Source organism: Physeter macrocephalus, chromosome 8 (assembly GCF_002837175.3).
Source record: "Physeter macrocephalus isolate SW-GA chromosome 8, ASM283717v5, whole genome shotgun sequence".
Taxonomy (NCBI): Eukaryota; Metazoa; Chordata; class Mammalia; order Artiodactyla; family Physeteridae; genus Physeter; species Physeter macrocephalus.
In genome coordinates this window covers 24,439,949-24,459,921 of record NC_041221.1, presented here as the reverse complement: position 1 = coordinate 24,459,921, position 19,973 = coordinate 24,439,949, and the positions used below count along the sequence as shown (strand labels likewise).

At 38.5% G+C, this 19,973-nt stretch overlaps 1 protein-coding gene across 2 annotated transcripts in view; it reads right to left on the bottom strand.

Moving 5' to 3' along the window:
• MARCHF6 (membrane associated ring-CH-type finger 6) overlaps nt 1-19,973 on the bottom strand; it is a 74,977-nt gene that overhangs the window by 34,328 nt on the left and 20,676 nt on the right. For both annotated transcript variants that reach the window (XM_024119159.2, XM_028492807.1), the window contains exons 4-10: nt 16,628-16,771; nt 12,026-12,098; nt 7,842-8,010; nt 6,132-6,321; nt 4,463-4,524; nt 3,799-3,831; nt 857-908 (exon numbers count right to left, since the gene is read on the bottom strand). In XM_024119159.2, coding sequence (XP_023974927.1) covers nt 857-908; nt 3,799-3,831; nt 4,463-4,524; nt 6,132-6,321; nt 7,842-8,010; nt 12,026-12,098; nt 16,628-16,771 — 723 coding nt within the window. The remainder of the gene's footprint in view (nt 1-856; nt 909-3,798; nt 3,832-4,462; nt 4,525-6,131; nt 6,322-7,841; nt 8,011-12,025; nt 12,099-16,627; nt 16,772-19,973) is intronic.

The following is a 19,973-nucleotide window of genomic DNA, read 5'->3' as shown; positions in this document are numbered from 1 at the left end:
TGAAAACACTGCTTTCTAGTCCCTAACACAGAGCAAATAACTTGGAATTTAGTGACAGAAACTTGGAAAATATTCCTCCTTCTTAGGACTAATTCATATGCACTAAGGAAGAATTTCTCAAAGATATTCCCTATACCGAAATCTGCAGCCTGAGGTCTCTCTATGAGACAGCAATAGTTCAGTCTAACAATAACCTAATTCTATCAGACTCCACACCTTGAGGAACTGAATTCTAAAACCTTGGTTTACTCAACTGTTTCCCTTACCTTTCCCCAAAGCAGAAAAACCTGTCAGCTACATCTCAACCCTGCCTTCCTTACTCTCATGACTCCCAATGGGAGGGACTCTTAGTGCTGTCACAGAATCCACATAGCTACAGTTTTTGTTAAAGTGTCTGGAAGTAAACTTTGCTGGAATCTGCTTCTGAGGGGAATTACACTTTCCTCAAGCCTATATCCATCTCTGCGACAGATCCCGAGCCAAGGTCTCTGGTAAGGCCTTGGTCAGGATTTTAACAGATGAAAACAAGATCTTCTGCCATAGGGAAGAACACACAGATAATCAGCACAAAATTAATTCCAGATGTGGAATATTATATATTCTCAAGTCAGTCTAAAATTGGCTTCTACAAAGAGAGACAGAAATGCGCAACAGAAGCAAAGTTGGTAAATAACTGTAGTCAATGTTGCTTAGGAGAGAAAGTAACTGTATACCTGAGGTCTTCCTATACCAGATGACTGTCTAAAACTGTTTCATATATTCCTAAGTTTAAAAACAAAACAAAACCTGTAACAAGACTCCTAGAAAACTGAACTCCTACCACAATACCATAAATAAAAACATAAACGCCACTTACCAAAAACAAGAATGAACAGTGTGTTTAAAGACACCACCCAGAAGACATGTTCCTAAAGGAAAAGAGCATTAATAAAACATATTCATCTCCTATTTGATTTATGTTTAATCCATTTATTTAGTTATAAGACTGAAATTTTTACTATAATTTTGAGATTTTATTCAGAAATTATGTGTAAATTTTCATTTTTCATTAGATAGCTCATAAAACTAAACCTAATGAAACTTAAAGTTCATAATGTCCACATGAAAGAAAAATCAAAGAAATCAATCCATAAACATTTCCTCTTCAGAAATTAATAATCTACCACAAACTACACAGATTCTCATAAATAATCGCCAGGTTTCATTTAAGTCTTATGACACTAAAAAATTCTAAATAAAGAAAAATTTGAAAACCACATTATTTCTGAACAACATATCAATGTAAACTGCACAGCACTTCTTTCAGTGTCCAGTGTGTTCTCATGCCTTCTTTAAGGTCCCTTGATCTTCTCTGGTCCCTTCTGTCCCCATGGCTTTCTTTGTTCAAGTCTCAGAATATGTGCTCTCACCTGGCCACTGACACACTCCACGCTTATGTACTACCGCCTCCAAGATGAGGCCCACCCATCTATTCCTCCGCGTGTGCTCAGTCACGCTCCACGCTGACAATCGGGGCACCCAAGCCTGTTTGCCCAGGCCCACTACCTCCCCCCACAATCAAGTTAAATGATCCTTCCAAAGGGGCCATGGAAAGATTTTCACGAATCTTAACATGCTAAGATTTTTTTAGAAAGATCATTCTAATCAGGTTCCCAATCTGCCACAAATCCAAGTGGTCAAGAGGATAACAAGTTTGCTTAAGAGAGGACTACTACTGTACATTCCTACTTAGCATGTGGGCTCGTATCACTTGAATCTTTCAGCTTCTCTGCCTTAAGGGCCCCCCAACTGTCCTTATCCTCAACATCTTTTGTGCCTCAACCTCTAGTTATCTTCTATAAAAATTCCCTGCGGACAACTCCCCTCTGCTAAGAAAGGCTTGACTAAGCCCTCTTCCATGCCTCTCGTGTCCTATACACACTGCCTGTCAGAGTCTTTACCTAAAGTCCCTTGTTTACACGTTCGTTTCTCTCTACTAAACTACAGTCTTTGAGAACAGGTACCCTATTTCATTCATTTCTGAATCATCCAGTAACTATCACAGCTGGCACATGGTACATATTAAGTAATTTGCAACAAATGCATGAAGTCGCCCTGTGGTTTTTTTCTAGAAATTAGAATGGATTTGAGTTAACACCACTGCCTCAACGACTTCTATCACTCATCTATGAGGGACTGATAAAGGACAAAAAATGAGTATATAGCCAAATAATACCTTCTATACTGACCACACTCAAGCCTTGAATAGGAGCTCACTAATATCACATTCTCACTAATCTGTGAATTATCATCAGATACATTCCTCAAAATCCTCACACTACTAACCTCAACTTCCTATTCTTGCCTGAGGAGCCAGCCTGAAGAGGAAGCCAACACTGTGGACAGCAGAGGAGAGAGATGGAAATTATCTGACTCTTCAATGACATTGCTGAGCCCCTGGATCAAGCACACCTGAAGCCCATCCTTCCTCTGGACTTCCTCCTGTGTTATTGGTTTGGTCAGCTGGGGTTTGGCTACCTGCAGCCAAAGTCATCTTGATACCTAAAGCTATTTAAAAATCCCAAATGGTAAGTGATTTTGTATTACAGAACCTGAAAAGAGCATCATTTCTCCTTAAAGAACAAGTTCATTAAAGAACTGCTCTTCACCTTAGAGTTGTACTCTTTATTATTAAGGTAAAGACAGGAGAGGCGCAACAAACAGGGGGCTCTCTGTGTGAATAGTGCAAAACTGCGCTGTTTTCACCAGTTCAGGAATTAAACATTGCAAGGTGGGACTTTTTTTTTTAATCATTTTTAAAAAATTTTTATTATTTATTTTTGGCTGCATTGGGTCTTCGTTGCTGTGTGAGGGCTTTCTCTAGTTGTGGCGAGCGGGGGCTACTCTTCGTTGTGATGTGCGGGCTTCTCTTGTTGCAGAGCATGGGCTCTAGGCGTGCAGGCTTCAGTAGTTGTGGCACACAGGCTCAGTAGTTGTGGCTCATGGACTCTAGAGAGAAGGCTCAGTAGTTGTGGCACACGGGCTTAGTTGCTCCACGGCATGTGGGATCTTCCTGGACCAGGGATTGAACCTGTGTCCCCTGCAATGGCAGGTGGATTCTTAACCCACGGCGCCACCAGGGAAGTCCCACAAGGTGGGACTTTAAAAGAAGGCCAAGTATTCTTAACTACCATCAACTTTGAATTTCATTTTCTAAAAATCAAATATGTTTAATAATTTCCTTTGTAAATAATATTACCTTTATGCTTTGCCAGTTATTTTCAATGCACAAAATAGACTTTCTTCAACATATCAAGTAATCAAAAATCACAGGGCATTTTGACCTTTAATATAAAAAGCCAGAACATATTGTGAATCTGAAATCACTGAATCACTAAGACAAATAATTAAGTCGCAATTCTGTTATTAAAAAAGATTAGCTTGGACTTCCCTGGTGGCGCAGTGGTTAAGAATCTGCCTGCCAATGCAGGGGACACAGGTGCGAGCCCTGGTCCGGGAAGATCCCACGTGCCGCAGAGCAACTAAGCCCGTGCACCACAACTACTGAGCCTGTGCTCTAGAGTCCATGAGCCACAACTACTGAGACCGTGTGCCACAACTACTGAAGCCCTCATGCCTAGAGCCCATGCTCCGCAACCAGAGAAGCCACCGCAGTGAGAAGGCCACGGCACCGCAACAAAGAGCAGCCCCTGCTTGCCATAACTAGAGAAAGCCCACGCACAGCAATGAAGATCCAACACAGCCAAAAATAAATAAAATAAATAAATAAATTTTAAAAAAAAGATTAGGTTTACTTACTAGAAAAACGAGTGATCCATCAAGTCCTAGCATCTAAAATAAATAATATGTATTAATTAATTAATTATTATGCATTAATTCAAGACGCAACAGGATTTTTAATTCTATTTTTGAAAAAAGCTCATTTTCCTTTCAATATTTTAAAACATAATATTTACCCACTACTTTCCAATACAGCCTATCATTTTCAGAGAGTGAAAAACTTCTGTTCATGGGAGTTTTATATTTTGGATTTTCTTTTAATCCAAGTCATATTAAAATTTTCCAACTTGGGTTTCAACTCATTAGATATGGAGCCAGTCAAGATTTCATGATACAACAGTATTACTCTGTCAATTGAAGCATCAGAATAATACTTAAATTTAAATTGTTACTTCATTTTCAAAAGTCCACAATTTCAAGTTAAAGATTTTGTAAGTGGAGCAAGGTTTGTATTAAAGGCCAGAAGATAGAAAAAGGTATCAATAGACCTTTATCATAATATTTTTAATATTTTCATCACAAATAATACATTACTGAATTTTCCCTAGAAGTTAAAGTTCTGGTAATTGTTTTCATTAAATGTAACTGGAAAATTAGTGTATACATCTAAATATGGCCAACGTTAAGATATACGTTAGGATTATAAACACTAGGACACTTGACAGAAAGAAGTCTGACTCACTCTTTCCCATGTAAGCTCTTCTGCAGCTCGGTCCCACTCTAAAGCATTCCAGTTCATGTCGTCTGGAAATATAATTGTAGTTTAGAGATTACTGATAGAACCTGAATTATTAATAAATATACTCTTTTAATTTGGTGTTTTATAACTGTTGTTGAGAAGGTAAACCACACTTAAAATTTTTCCAAACTGAGTATTTGCTTGTTAGGCAATTTTTAAAAAACATAAATAAATACAACATATAAAATAAGATGATTCTAGATTGTGGTAAGTGCTAGAAAAGAAATAAGCAGGGTTATGTGAAACAGAGGAATTCAACAGCTCTGAATCAAGAATGAACATGGTGGACTTGAGAAAAGTACAGAAGCCAGGGGACTAGAACTCTCTGGGTGAGGAGGAGGGTGGCAGAGAGGCAGTATGACAGACAGACAGAGATCAGGTCACACAAGAGGAACGTGAAGCCTGCATTTTGCCTTGTTCTTTAACATCATGGGGAAATCACTGACAGATTTTAGGGCAGAGCGCAGTACAAACACTATGTGCAGCAAGCACGGAAGAAGGAAGACCAGGCAGGACCTACTGCATTAGACAGACAGAAGGAAACAAGGGACAGCAGGAGGGTGCAGGAGCCGCATTCTCAGAGCCTTTGAACATAAACCCACCTCTCCCTGCAAAGGCCCCCTGCTCCCATTACACAACTGGCTTCTTCTCATCCTTCACGTCTCAGCTCAAATATCACTTACTCTGAGCTACCTGGGGAACCTTATTTAAAATAGGTCTCTCCTCAGTAGCATCCTCAGAGCAACGCGCACATTTACCACAAGGTGTAATAACAAACTTGTTCACTTGGATATTTCTACTTCGTCACTAGACCAGAAACTCCATGAGGGCAGGGACCTGGTGTTTGAGTGCCTGGCACACAAGAAACACTCAGGTATCAGCAGTGATAAGTGGACCCAGAGACAGTGCAGCACTCGACAGGAAAACTCTGGGGCCAGAGGAAAGAAAAGAAGGTGGTGACCTACTGACAGCTGACTGGCAGGCTGGTCTCAGAAGTTCTTTACCACTCTGGAGTTATACTACCAGAAAATGAGAAACTGGTTTCTTTGGGTGCCATCTGGCCTGCAGAGTACACTTCAAAAATTCTTCTTTGATAATAAAAGTTGCACTGACTCAATAAAAATGGCAAAGGAATAAGATAAAACTGTATCAAGTTCCATTTTAAAAAAACAGGATCTATTCCAACTTACAAATAATTTCTTCCTATCCATCCTATAAAAAGTCCTGTGTAAAGTAGAATTTTATTTTATTCTATCTCATCTCATCTAATTTTATTTTATGGCCGCACCATGCGGCACTGTGGGATCTTAGTTCCCCAAAGAGGGACTGAACCCGTGCCCCCTGCAGTGGAAGCTCGGAGTCTTAACCACTGGACCGCCAGGGGAGTCCCTAAGGTACAACTGTAAAACACAAAATGTGCCCTGCTTCATAGAAAAAAAAAAAGTATGCATATGTATATCCATAAATGCAAGTCTGCCAAAATAAAGTAAAAGCAGTTTAGAAACAGAGCTTCAAACCCGTTAAATTCTGAAAACTCCAGTCCTCCCCAAGGTGAGCTGGGAATGGACTCAGGGTCACAAAGGAAGGGCGAGCACAGGCCGGCGGCCATTACCCTGCGCCCCATTGTTGGCATCAGCTGCGTCCTCCCCGCCCGCGTCGTCCTCCTCCTCATTCTCCTCCTCCTCCTCTTCCGCCTGGTCATCCTGGGCTGCAGGGTTTTCCCCCACCACTGCGTTCTCAGCTGGTGGGTTAGCAGGCTGCTCGGGGGCAACATTTTCAGCACCATTTCCTCCTGCTGGAGCCTAAAATGACAGAGGAGACCAGAAATTTGGCTAACTTGCCTCAGTTTTGCTCTATTTTCAAAGAGCACCCTCCCTTCTAAAAAAAACAAAACTAGCAAACAGACACAAACTCTATTAAAATTCCAAAATAACCCCACCTCTCAGGGGCATTTCTTCTAAATGGATCTGAATTTGGATCAACTTGGCATATAAGAACATAAACTCATCTAACAGTGTACATATGCATTCAATATAATTTAGAGATTAACATTTCACAAAGCATTACAGAAAACAGGTTAACAAATCTGGCTCTCTTGAATACATCATTCCATAATCCTCCTTTATAAGGCATCTCTTGTCTTTACTGACCACTTCAGGGATGAAAATATATTTATGTATCTGTTTACACACATACTGATATATAACTTAATTCTCAGTTATCAGTTCACACTTAAGGAAAGGTTTCTCATTTCTGCTCAGGAGGGTAAGCCTGTCCATATGAACTTTATCAGTTTCCACAAGCACGCTTCTCTGGCTCTTCCTGAATTCTGCTACCTACCAAATGCAAAGACCTAGTTGTAGTTAATTAAAACACTGAACTCCTATGGAGTTAATGAAGATTCTAAAAGAACTATATTAAAATGCTTCAAAATATGAGGTACAATGATGAAAGTATTAACACTAGGTAAAAACAGTGCCCTTGCTTAATAATCCCATTTTTCATATGTGTGGTTTTCAAAGGCGAAGTTGTACTCTTAGTTCTGTAGAAAAAGGGTATGGCAGAATTTGATGAAATCAATCTTCACACTAAAAAAAGCCAAAGGTCCTTAAATGAAAAATTAAGTCGTTAAGTATCGTTAAGTATTATTTTGAGTTAATTTTATAGTCAATTTTTTCACAATAAAGGGCAAATTGTTTTTGTATTGTAAGTAGCCAGTTTGGTTTTTTTTTTTTTTTTTAACATTTTCAGCCCTATAATTTCTCATTAAACAAGATAATAAAAATCATTTATCATATCTTCCTCTTCTTAATGTCTCTAGCAGAAACTCTTGTATCTAAGCATGTCATCTCATAAATAAAAAGTAAAACTGTACAAGACTGTTATCAACAGTACTCCAATTTTTCTACTTTTGGTAATGTTTCTACTAAAAGCAACAAAGGTGAGGCATTTTACACATGAAGAAACTAATGAACAAAGAGGGTAAGGGGGCTTCCTTGATGTTATGCAGCACGTCAGATGCCCATGCAGGAGGTCTGTGTATTAACTGCCAGGCCGGCGGTTAGCTGTTAACTCAGGCAAAGGGAATGAAAGAGCACGCGGTATACCCCCAGTATTGTACCCGGTCTCGCTAGAAAACTAAGAGGCAAAGTAACAACGGCATTCTTTTGATTTTTCACACCTCCTTTAATCTTCTCCCAAACGTTGTCATTGTCCTGCTTTGCAGTGAGGGACGCGGGAGTCAAGGGTTGGGGTCTTAGCGGGTGACAGTGATTCTTATGTCCTACCCAAAGAAAATGAACTTGGGGATAGAGGGAGCTACCTCATTTGGGTGATGCCCAGCAGCGTGGAAGGGCGGGGCCGCGTGCTCCAGCCAGATCGGGGCTCCCCCGTGGACTATCTGCTCTCGCAGCCACACCAGGCTGATGAACGCACACAATGTGCACGTCACCACAAAACAACCCTGCAAACAATCCGCCAACAAATTGTCCCTATTAAAAAAAAAAAAGTACATAGAATTACTCCAAGGAACACTTAAAATTAAGAAAGCAAAGGTAATGACATTCACTTTACATAAAAATCTCAGAAAGAACAAGAAAAGTAAGTCATAACTTTCTGGTGAAAAATCAGTCTCTCATAAAGAATTATTTCTGAGGATGGTGGCAATTTATCTCTCTCATAAGCTGGCCAAATATGTTTATTTATATATTTGTATTATATGTGTTCATATTACAGAAAGCAAAGAATAACATCAGAACTACAAAAATCGGCTATCTAGCCTCTTTGAACATAGCTGAGAAAAAGGAAGGCAGCAAGCAAAAAACCAAAAGTAGCCAAATACCTGACAAAGGTCAAGTATTAAATACATGTAATTTCCTAAAGATACATGACTCTGTCCAACCCTTACTAAGAATATCCTTATCCTTATTTTATACACAAGTTTAACCAACTTAGTTAGCTGATACTTAAACCCATGAAAATGAACAGAATCAGCAAATCAAAAAGGTGGAGAAGGGCCTCTAGAAAGGCCTAAAGACAACATAAAGGAAGGCTGAGAGATACACAGTACACAATGCGTAAGGCAAAGAAGCCTGTGGTACATTTTACAAATGCCTCATTTAGAATGCAGATTAAATTTTGATGCCAACTGCAAATACACCAAAAGTATATGAGTTTCTCAACAAATCGGGACAGATCAAGTATGGTTCGCATGAAAATACACGGAATATAATAATACTGAAGACCTCTTTGTTCTTTTCCTCTCTGAAGGAGCATATCCTTCCCTGGTCTATGTCTGATTTCAGAGTAATTCAAAGGTAACTCAAGAATCTTGGTAGCCTTTGGAAAATTCACTACCATAATGGACGTTTTTCCCTCCATGGCGAACTTAAGGAAGGGTCCATTTGGGAGAACTCGGCCTGGTAGCTGCAAACTGAACTAATGTGGCCCTCAGATGTTATCTGGAATATACCTTAATCAAAAGAGGAATACTAATCACCCCGTTGCTAAGGACCCCTCCAGACCATTAAAATTTTGATAGGTTGGGACCAAAATACCCCCTTCTCTACTCCTTCCTTGTCTTCAGCAATAAGAACAGCAACTGTTTACTGTAGATTTTATCGCAGATTTTTAAATGGTGACAAACTCTTTGTAGAATCCTTTCCTTTTCCCTCACACCTTGAATCTGGACTGATTTGTGAACTGTCTGGACCAGAAGCGAATCTCCTGAGTTCTAAAGCCTAGAAGAGAGCTTTCGGGCGAGCTTCCACTCTCACCCCTTTAGAATGCTGCCCTGAGACCACCATGTAAAGAAGCCCCACTAGCCTTCTGAAGATGAGAGGCCATATGGAAGAGCCAAGGTACCCCATCTTAGGCCACCCTACTCCAGTGACACACATGCATAATGGAGGCGAGCCCGACAGATAAACGGATCAGCTGAGCCCAGCCCAAACTGCTAACCCCCAGAATTATGAGCAAATAAAATGTTTGCTGTTTTAAGCCACTAAGTTTTAGGGACAGCATGTTTTGCAGCAATAGTTAACTGACTGTGCCTAGAGATGCTGAGGAACTGAGCTACAGAATATGTAGCAGCTGCTAAGATATTAAGAAATTTTAAGTAAAATTTCAGAAAATGGATTCTACAGAGAAAAATGAAACATTACTCAGAAAAAATAAGTGATTTACTTATAAGTGCTTTCAGAAAAACTGGCTCAATTCTTCAAATTCTAAAAGGCAGCATGAGATTACAAAAGCGACCCACGCTTACAATTTCTTTCCACTATCCCCACCAAGCTTTCAGCATTCTTCCCACGTCAGTGAGGAAGCTCCTGAAGGCAACACAGGTGTGGCCCACTAACCAATCAGGTCACGGAGAAAAGGAGAGCCTGCCAACATAAGGCAAGCAACAGCTCTGAGTTTTGGTGATAATTTTGCTATGTATTCACACATAGTTTTTACATGTATTTGTGAATGTAATCTTTGAAGAGCCCACCCAAATCCCTGAGGCATGACCCTCCTCATTTTACAGATGAGGACACAGGGGTTCAGAACTGTCCAGTGATTTGCCCAAGGCCACCAAAAAGCTGCAGATGCAGCAACTTTTTAATTCCAATGTCAGGGTTCCTTCTGTTACAACCAGCTACCTCTTTGCATCACCTAAGTGATCACACTTGCCAAACAACCAGATGTTTAATGGTTCCGCCAACAAGAATTAAGGGTGGTAAGCAAGTAAAATACTGCTTTATCTGAGACTAAAATACTAAATTTTCACTGACATGGCTTCCATAAGCACCTGTTTTTCACAAAGCCAAAGCCTACCAATTTAAGCTTTGGTCAACATTAACATATTTAGCCACTTAAAACAGAAACCATTAAAGAAGTAACACACCCCCACTTTATTGAACAGCACAGATGGGACCTCAAGTCACCTCTTCTAAACAACTGAGATACTGACTGGCTGCTACACTGTTCTCTCAAAAATTACAATGATAAATACAACTCTAGCCTCACACTAAATGGAACAAGACTGCCCTGTTTGAAACGGTTCTTTTATTAGTTCATAGATATTAAAATATAACTTCCATCACTCTTAGCAGTCACCCCTTGCTTTTTTCTGACCTTCCTCGCTACTTCTAATATGTGCCTTTATTTCGTATACGATTCCTAAATGAAAGCCGGAGGTGAGCTACATCATATACGTGGAGACATATGAATGACACTTCAGCCAAGATTGATTTTTCTTGCCTCTATACTAAGACTGTGTTCTGGATGGATGATATAAAAACCTGATGTCCAGATATAGTAATGCTGTCCTATTTGTTTCACTGAATCACTTCATAGAAGGTCAATATTTTCATACAAAGGGTTACCTTATTATACTATTTCTAAATTCTCAAGTGTGTCAAATTACTGCTTCTCCTTTTTATGAGGGCCACAGCCATTAGTGCCCTATTTTCAAGATCCTTGTCTACTTATAAACATTACATCGAAAGCTGTTGTAATGTAAATAAAGTTCGAGTTCAAAACATTTTCTCTTATCTATTCCCTATACTGCCAAAGAAACACATAAATTAAATAACTTGCCTGTTCTATCCAAAAAAGGTAAAACTAGCAAGTAGGAAAACCAAGTTGCAAACACATCTAATATTTCTAAGTATTTTCAGCCATGATTCAAAATAATGATGCAGACACAAGAGACTTAAAAGACCTCCTCCTTGATTTCTTTTCTATCAGGAATACAAGAGACTTAAAAGACCTCCTCCTTGATTTCTTTTCTATCAGGAATTTAACATGCTCTCCTGCTCTCTTCTATTGCCATTTGGCTTATTTTTATAATATACTCCGCATGCTTCTGTTCTAAAAGACAGTCTTATATTGTTCTTTGCCTTTACTGACATAGGGATCAGAAACCTAAGGTCAACTGGGTACAAAAGAAGATTTTAGCAAACAGAGGTGCAATCTTTTGCAAGCTTAATATTCTAATGATCTTGATACAGTTAATCATTTACAGCATTTCTAACATCAATAATTTTGAAAACACATATATGTCTTTCCCAAGAAACTGCAATTACAAAGCTTTATGTCAAATTAAAATACAGTAAAACCACCACAGTGAACAAGTTTGTACAGTCCATCTCCTAACAATCACAAAAAACATTTAAAAAAGAAATTTGACTTCAAATGTCTGTGTTGTTAAAAACACGTTTAAATGAACTCCCAGCATATCACTATATGGAACAATACATTTCTTGCACTACACGACAGCTTATTTAACTAGCTGACCCACTGTTATCAAACAGTCCTTTAAGATGGGTATGTTTTAAAACATCATTTATATATGTCAGCTACTTCCACTGTAGCTGTAACTTTCGAACAGGTAACGTAAGGTATTATTTGTCCTTGGAATAGAAGGACTTTTCAAATTACAACAAACACAAGTATGCAGAAGAAAAAATGAGCACCGTTCACAATGTGCAGCCTTCCACCACCACGCGGTTCAATACTTACGTGGACAGCATGTCTAGTGGCAGTGTCAGTAGGGAGCTCACAGAGCCAGTAAACAAGCACTTGTAGATGCGGCCTACCAAGAAAGAGCATGATGGCATATGGTCACAACTCTCATCATAACTCATACAGTCGCTCAACTAAACAGAGGTAAAGTGGAACACTGCGGATGCCACTGAAATAAACATTTAGTCTTTGCAAGGTTGAGCCTCATAATACTAAGGTTAAAAAAAAAAAGTCAAGCATTAAAAACAGTGACAGTAAAGAATAAATGTTACACAATAATGTTTAAAGTTTTGATTCTCTCTAGATTTACTTACTTGTTTTTATTAAATGAGCTTAGATGTTTGAAGGGTGGGGGGGAACCAATCTCAAGAACAGAACTCCAAAATTATAATACGGAGTATTTGCTTTAACCTAGAATTCTAAAATTCATTGAGTCTGCTCATGAAAATAAAGTTCTGGGGGTACACATTTTTGACATTAAGAGGACGTTTCAGTAGAGTACACGCTCCAATGCTATGAATAGCAAACTAACAACCAATTTTTGACAAACAGATTCAAGGGTCCTCAAAAGGACAAAATCTTAAATCTGGCCATGAAGGAAAAAGATGAAGTAAGGGCAAATACACAGCCATCCCCTTATCCTCTCAGTCAGAAAAGGCAGAAACAGATTTGGAAATGAGGCCCAAAAGCTGAGGTTTTCTTTCAAACCAGTACTTGTGTATTAGTTTAAGCATTTCCTATATAGCCTTGTACCAAAACTTTACAGTGACTTCAATGGCTGTTTTCAAATGCCAAGTCAAAATGGAAAGACAGGAAAAGATTTTCTGTAACAAAAATTACTTACATATATGTATAAAACATTCAAAGCAAGTATGCTTCTAACAAGTAAAAGTGACAAACAGCCAATTGTCTGTAGATAAGAAAACAGACTCATAAATTAAAGTTCTCCTTACTAGCGTGCTTAAAAATAAGGTAGCTTGGGCTTCCCTGGTGGCACAGCGGTTGAGAGTCCGCCTGCCGATGCGGGGGACACGGGTTCGCGCCCCGGTCCGGGAGGATCCCACGTGCCGCGGAGCGGCCGGGCCCGTGAGCCGTGGCCGCTGAGCCTGCGCGTCCGGAGCCTGTGCTCCGCAACACGAGAGGCCACAACAGTGAGAGGCCCGCGTACCGCAAAAAAAAAAAATAATAATAAAGTAGCTCAACACATTCCTACAGGAAAAGACAGCCACGGGTACATTGCTAACTTAAAAGAAGGAAGTCACAGAATGTGTAGTGGGTGACATAATTTAATTTTAATTGTGTGTGAGTGTGTGTAAACAAGTCAGAACAGAAATCAAGCTTGTTACCTGTTACTTAAATCCTCAAAGTCCTTACTTAATTTTTGACTACTTGATCTACTGATTTCAGAGAAGTGTTACTCTTCCACTACAACTATGAATGTTTTACATATTTCTAAGTCCTGTTTGCTGGTGCAGAGAAATTCTTAAGTTTTCTTAGTGGACTATGCCTTCTATTAATATGAAATAAAATGCTGTTCCTCATTTAAAGTGTTTCATCCTGAATAACGTCTGGCTGGTGAATACTGTTCCTGCATTCTGTCAGCCTTTGTTAACAAATCCCTCTAGCATTAACCTGGGCTGTTTCGTACTTATCTCTGGTAGCAGAACACTTTGATACATACACAATTATGCGGCTCTGTCTAAACGCTATGATCATAGGTACTGCAATCTTATCTTTTCTTCTCTGGTACTGCCCTTCCTCAGCCCTCCCTTCTTGTCTTTCCCGTCTTCTGTCAGACTTCACAAACTTTACTCACTGTCTCCTATTCCCGCTCCCTAGGATGAAAACTCATCATCTTATTTCTATTCTCTTAACAGTTACTTAAATTTAAGTTTTGTTACTTTTTTATTAAGATAAAATTTACATAAATATTAAGTGTGTCTGGGTGAATTTTTATATTAGTATATATCCAAGTAACTGCCACTCAGATAAGATTCTCAACGTTTCTAGGTCCCCAGAAGGCTCCTTCAAGCCCCTTCTCAGTCAATATCTCCAGCAAAAGGTAACCACTATTCTGATCTCTATCACCATAGATCAATTTGGCCTATTTTAAAATTTCACATAAACGCAATCCTACAACCCATACTCTTTTGTGCCTGGCTTCTCTTCCTCAAAGAAGTGAAGTTTATCCATGTTATTCTATGTCACGTCAGCCAGCTCCTTTTTCACCACTATGTAGTATTCCATTACAGGGATAAGCCACACTGTATCCATTCTACTGCTGATAGTTGTTTGGTTGGTTACAGTTTTAAACTACTATTATCAAAGCTGCAGTGATGACACTCTTATACACATGTCTTTTAGTGGACACAAGCCTCTTATTCCTGTTAGCAACATTCCCAGAAACAGAACTACTGGATCATAAGGTATTTATAATATTTATCACTGACAGACAAAATCAAACAGCTTTCCGAAGTGGCTACACTATATGTACTCTTGCCATCAATGTATGCAAGTTGCAGATGCTCCACACCCTAAGAAGGATTTGGCACTGTCTTTCCTTTTCATTTCAGCCATCCTTCTGAGTACATAGCAGCATCGTCTTGTGCATTTCCCTGATGACTGATACTGAGCATCTTTTCACGTGTTTATTGGCTATTTAACCTTCTTTCCAGAAACACCTGTTCAAATCTGCTGTTCACTTTTTAATTGGCTTGTCTTCCTTTTTCTTACTGATTTATATAGTTCTTTATATATACTGGATACAAGTCCTCTGCTGGATATGTGTATTGCAAATACCATCTCTCACTCTGTAGCTTGCTTTTCTCTTTCAAAGGTATCTGAGCATGAATTAAAGTTCTTAATTTTAATTAAGTCAAATTTCTCAGTATTTTCTTTTATGGTTTTTCTCCTATACTTTCTTTTAGAAGTTTTTTGGTTTTAATGTTCACATTCAGGTTTATGACCATCTAAAATTAACCTGTGTCAGGTGGGAGGTCATGGTATGGGTCACTTGCTCCACATGCCCGTCCAGTTGATGCTGTACCATTTATTGAAAAGACCATCTTTCCTCCCCTGAACAGCAGTGGCACCTTTGCTGTTAATCACCTTTGCTAGTTCTGCACTCTACTTGGTTACTCCTGTATCTTTAATGCATAATTACACTGTATTTTCCTGTTTTATCTAAAGCATCTATAATTTCACCACAAATAAGACAACCTAAAAAGCTCTCAATTCTATCCTCCCCTCACAATTTCTTTCATTAAGATCATCTAGAATTTTAGTTTCCAATTGACACCTAAAAAATTATTAATTATTGTACACTAACAACAATTTTGATTTAGCTATAAGAAGCACTTGTTTCTTTTTCTCTGGAGCTCACACCTTTCCCTGTCTTTGATTCCTTGCTCGTTTTAGTAAAATATATTCTCAAACACTTTTTTCATAAATAATTTGAGGTAGTAAGCTTTCCAAGTCCTTGCATCTATTGAAATGTCTGTATTTTGTCCTTCCAGCTGAGAATAATAAGATTTTGGGTTCAAAAATTTTGCCATATGTCGACTATTCTGCTGTCTTCTAACATTCAATGTTGCCGACTTTAAGTGTGATGCCAGTCCGATTTTCATGATTTTGTAGGATAATCCGAAAGCATAACATCTATACACCACCCTATTCAGCAATGGAAAACTTCAGAATTTGTCTAGGATTGTCTTTTTCCTTTATCACAGTCAGCTCTCTCTCTTTCAATCTCTTTTACCCTCTGGAACTACTTACTAGACAGATACTGAAACAGTCGGATGTAGCCTCCATCTCTCAAATTTTTTCCTTCATACTTGCAACTTCTCGTCTCTCTGAGTTACATCCTGGCGAACTCCTTGCTCAATCTTCTAGCTCACTAATTCACTCTTCAAGTGAATAGTACCTATTCTGCTACTTTCATAAGATTTTCATTTTTATAACTGATCAAGTTTACTTTATTTTAAGGAGACGTGAGGATATTATTATACTTATTTAAAAATCTTGTTTGTGGTTAACTCTAAAGAATCCTATCTATATACTCTGGCACCATATACTATCAACCCCTCTCCATGTCTTTAAGAACACAAAGAACCTAAAAAGAATCAACTAAGAGTTAGTATATACCAATCTCCCAAAGAGCCTCCTATATTTGAAAGATACGCTTCCCAATTATTCAGCACCATTAGATATGTGTTTTTTAAAAGGGGATTAAAAAAAAAATCTCAAAAGAACCCATCTTTTGTCATCCTTGAAAGCGCTAATAAACTTCAAGGAATAATATTCAATTTCCTTCTAATTATGGTTTGATTTTGCTTTTTCAATTCTTTCATGAACTTTCATTATTAGCCTCTGTATGCTGTGTTTTTCTTTCCCACATTCATTCAAGAAACTGGCCTGTTAAAAAATGGTTTTAAATTCAGGTGAATGATGTTTCCTAAATGAGGTTTACCTAATACATGACATTATAATATCAAATAATTAAATATCATTCGAACAAAACTATGATGCCATATTACTTTATAATATTAAATAGTTGTGCAATGTTTAAATAACTCCAGCCACAGAAGAATGAATACTCACATGCTGTAAGAGGAACAACTCCCAACCATGCAAAGGCCACAAGTGTATAATGAAACCAATATCGTATTGCAGTGCCAATACTTGTAACCAGTCCAGCAAATATGTCTTGGATTGGAAGCCGCGAAGGCATATCTGGGGAATAAACTATATGGGGGAAAAAGGTCACATAATTTCATGAAGATTCAAATAGGTTATTTTCTAGGCAGGTAGCACTATCTTAACTTTCAACATTTGCAACTGCACTTAAATATTTTTTCCTATAAGAAAAATGAATCAAATAATCACAATAAAATACTACATTTACCCAGAAGTCATTTATGAGAGCAAATCACATAAATGTAGAAGCCAACGAAACAGGCCTCTGAGCAGGAAAAAAGATTCAAGAGAAGTACACATCCCTCACTCATAGCCAGGAACTTTATGTAAGGCTAATTTACACATATTTCAGCACTCAAACACTATAATTATCTGGTTTCTCAAATTATAAAAGATCACACAAAGCAAACAGGAGCAAAAGGTGAAGCTGACAGATGTTATCGAGAAAGAACCCTCCCCCCATGCCAGCCTCAGAAATAGCACTCAAAATGCACAACAATCTGCAGCAGAGCCACTTCCTGTAAGAGCGAACAGCCCACTGACGTCTGTCAGTCACTCCCCACCCCATTTTAGCATAATAATCAACATTCCAAATGGTAAATTAAGGTCTTCCCACTTCTCTGCAAAGTGTGGTTCAATACTCAGAAAAAGAGGTTCTGCCACAGGTAATATTGTGATTTATAAGAAATACATATCTGATCGTTCAGATGACCAAAATATACTTCTCATATACATTTGGTCTTCGTCCACAGTTCCTGGCTCACAGCTCCAGAAACCCTAGGAATTTTCTAAGCAACGTAAGCCATAAAGGTGTCTTTTGTTATGTTAATGAGATGACTTTTGAACCTGTCTGGGGCGGGGGTGGGGAGAAAGAGTATGGCACGGGTTTTCCAAGGGAGCCAACCAAGTAATTAGAAGGTTGGAACTTTCAGCTCCACCCTTCAGACCTCTGGGGAGGAGCGAGGGACTGAAGGTAGAACCAACTGCCAACAGTCAATGATTTAATCAATCACGCCTATGTAATGAAGCCTTCATAAAAACCCGAAAGGCCTCAGGTTCGGAGAGCTTCCCAGCTGGTGAAAACAAGTGAATCTGGGGAAAATGGTGCAGTTTCCCTTCCCACATACCCTACCTTATGCATCTCTTCAATCTGGCTGTTCCTGAATTATATCCTTTTACAATAAACTGATGATCTAATAAGTAAAATGTTTCTCTGAGTTCTATGAGCCACTCTAGCAAATTAATCAAATCCAGGAAGGGGTCATTGGGAACCCCTGATTTAAAGTCAGTTGGTCAGGGCTTCCCTAGTGGCGCAGCGATTGGGAGTCCACCTGCTGATGCAGGGGACGTGGGTTTGTGCCCCGGTCCGGGAGGATCCCACATGCCGCGGAGCGGCTGGGCCCGTGAGCCATGGCCGCTGGGCCTGCGCGTCTGGAGCCTATGCTCCGCAACGGGAGAGGCCACAACAGTGAGAGGCCCATGTACCGCAAAAAAAAAAAAAAAAAAAAAAAAAGTCAGTTGGTCAGAAAGTCAAAAGCAAAAGTTAACAGCCTGGGTTTGCGACTAGCATCTGCAGGGGGTTGAGGGACGCCAGTCCTTTAAGGACGGAGCCCTCAACCTGTGGAATGGAATGTTGTCTTGGAGCAGACAGTGTGAGAAGTGGGTTAAACTGTAGGACGCCCAGCCGGTGTCCTGCAGAACTGCTCACTGGCGTAGGGAAAACCACCCAACACACATGTTGGAATTGGTATCAGAACCTATGTACACACGTTTTAGAAAGATTTCCTTTGTAAATGGTTCCAGTGAAAACCACTGCTCTACCACAGGTTTCTCAGAACATACAGAAGGAACAAAGGCCTCTTTCTCCAGTAAGGCCAAAACAAAGAGCTATGATAAATAAAGATTTTAAATCAGTGATCTGAAATTTATGAGCACTATTACAAAACTGTTCACAGCTATAGACACAAAGGAGTGAACAAGTAACAAACAGCAACTTTTTACAACACACCCACAAAGATCAGTACTTTAAGAGGATATTTGATACACAGGAGCAAGTCATTAAACCAGTAAACAGAGTTTTTGAAAAAGATAAACAGAGCACATGACTGTCAAATGAAAACTAAAAGGTACAAACACAAGCTTTTATTGGCCTCAGAATAAAGAAGCTCACATGAGTATTTCTTATCAATCAAACTTCATGAAGATATTCAACTATTTAGTCTTGCAGTTTGCAATAAACCTTAAGCTGTACAGTTTTTATGACCTACAGAAAATTAAAGACTACAAAATAACAGAACTGACATTTTTTGAGCACAATGAATACAAAGCTTCAAAACCGAAATTAATGATTTTAATTATATACACTCATCACATAAAGACAAAGTAAAACTAACACTAATTTACAGAATTTACACTCAGCATCTCAAGATGCTTAAAACAAACAAAACTACAGCATAAAAAAATCTTTGGGGGAGGGGGAGAGCAATATACTAGGATCCCAGAATGAAAATGTGCTTCAAATTATTGATAACTTGCCAGTATAAACCTCTACTTATTTAAGATGAACAATATTAAATATCAATCAATAGGTAAAGGAGTTATAAATATAATCAGAATTTTAAAGATCCGCAAAATATTTACCATAAGCCTACAAAATACTGAGCTTAAAAAGTCTTATTTTTAAAAAGTGAGTTAAGTATTTGTCTTTATTATTATTCCAACCAACATAATTTAAACTCAAAAGATGTACCAAATTTGAACAGGGATGGGATATTTGACAAATTCAAGGAATCAATAATTTTTTGGGGTAAATAATGGTATTATAGCTATATATATATATATATATATATATAAAAACCATTACTCTTTAGAGATACATGCTAAAATATGTACAGATGAAATCATAAATGATGGGATTTGCTTTAATAAGGATGGAGAGGTGCAAACAAGAGCATAGGGAATGACATGTAAAGGCTATGAGTTGAAAATGGATGAAACTGAGTGGTGGATACATAAAGGCTCATTATACCTTTGTACATGTTTGAACTTGTCTAAAAGAAAAAACAGAAAAAAAAAAAAGAAGAAATATCCCACATATTAAATCACGTGTGTGTGGTGTGTTAAAAGCTGACGTGAAGTTTTTAAAAATATTTTCCAAAATATTATAGCAAGACTTTCTATTACCATAAAAGACAAATTAAGCTGAACACAGTTGCTTTAAAACTGTCTAAACACCTTTATGTGGCCAGTT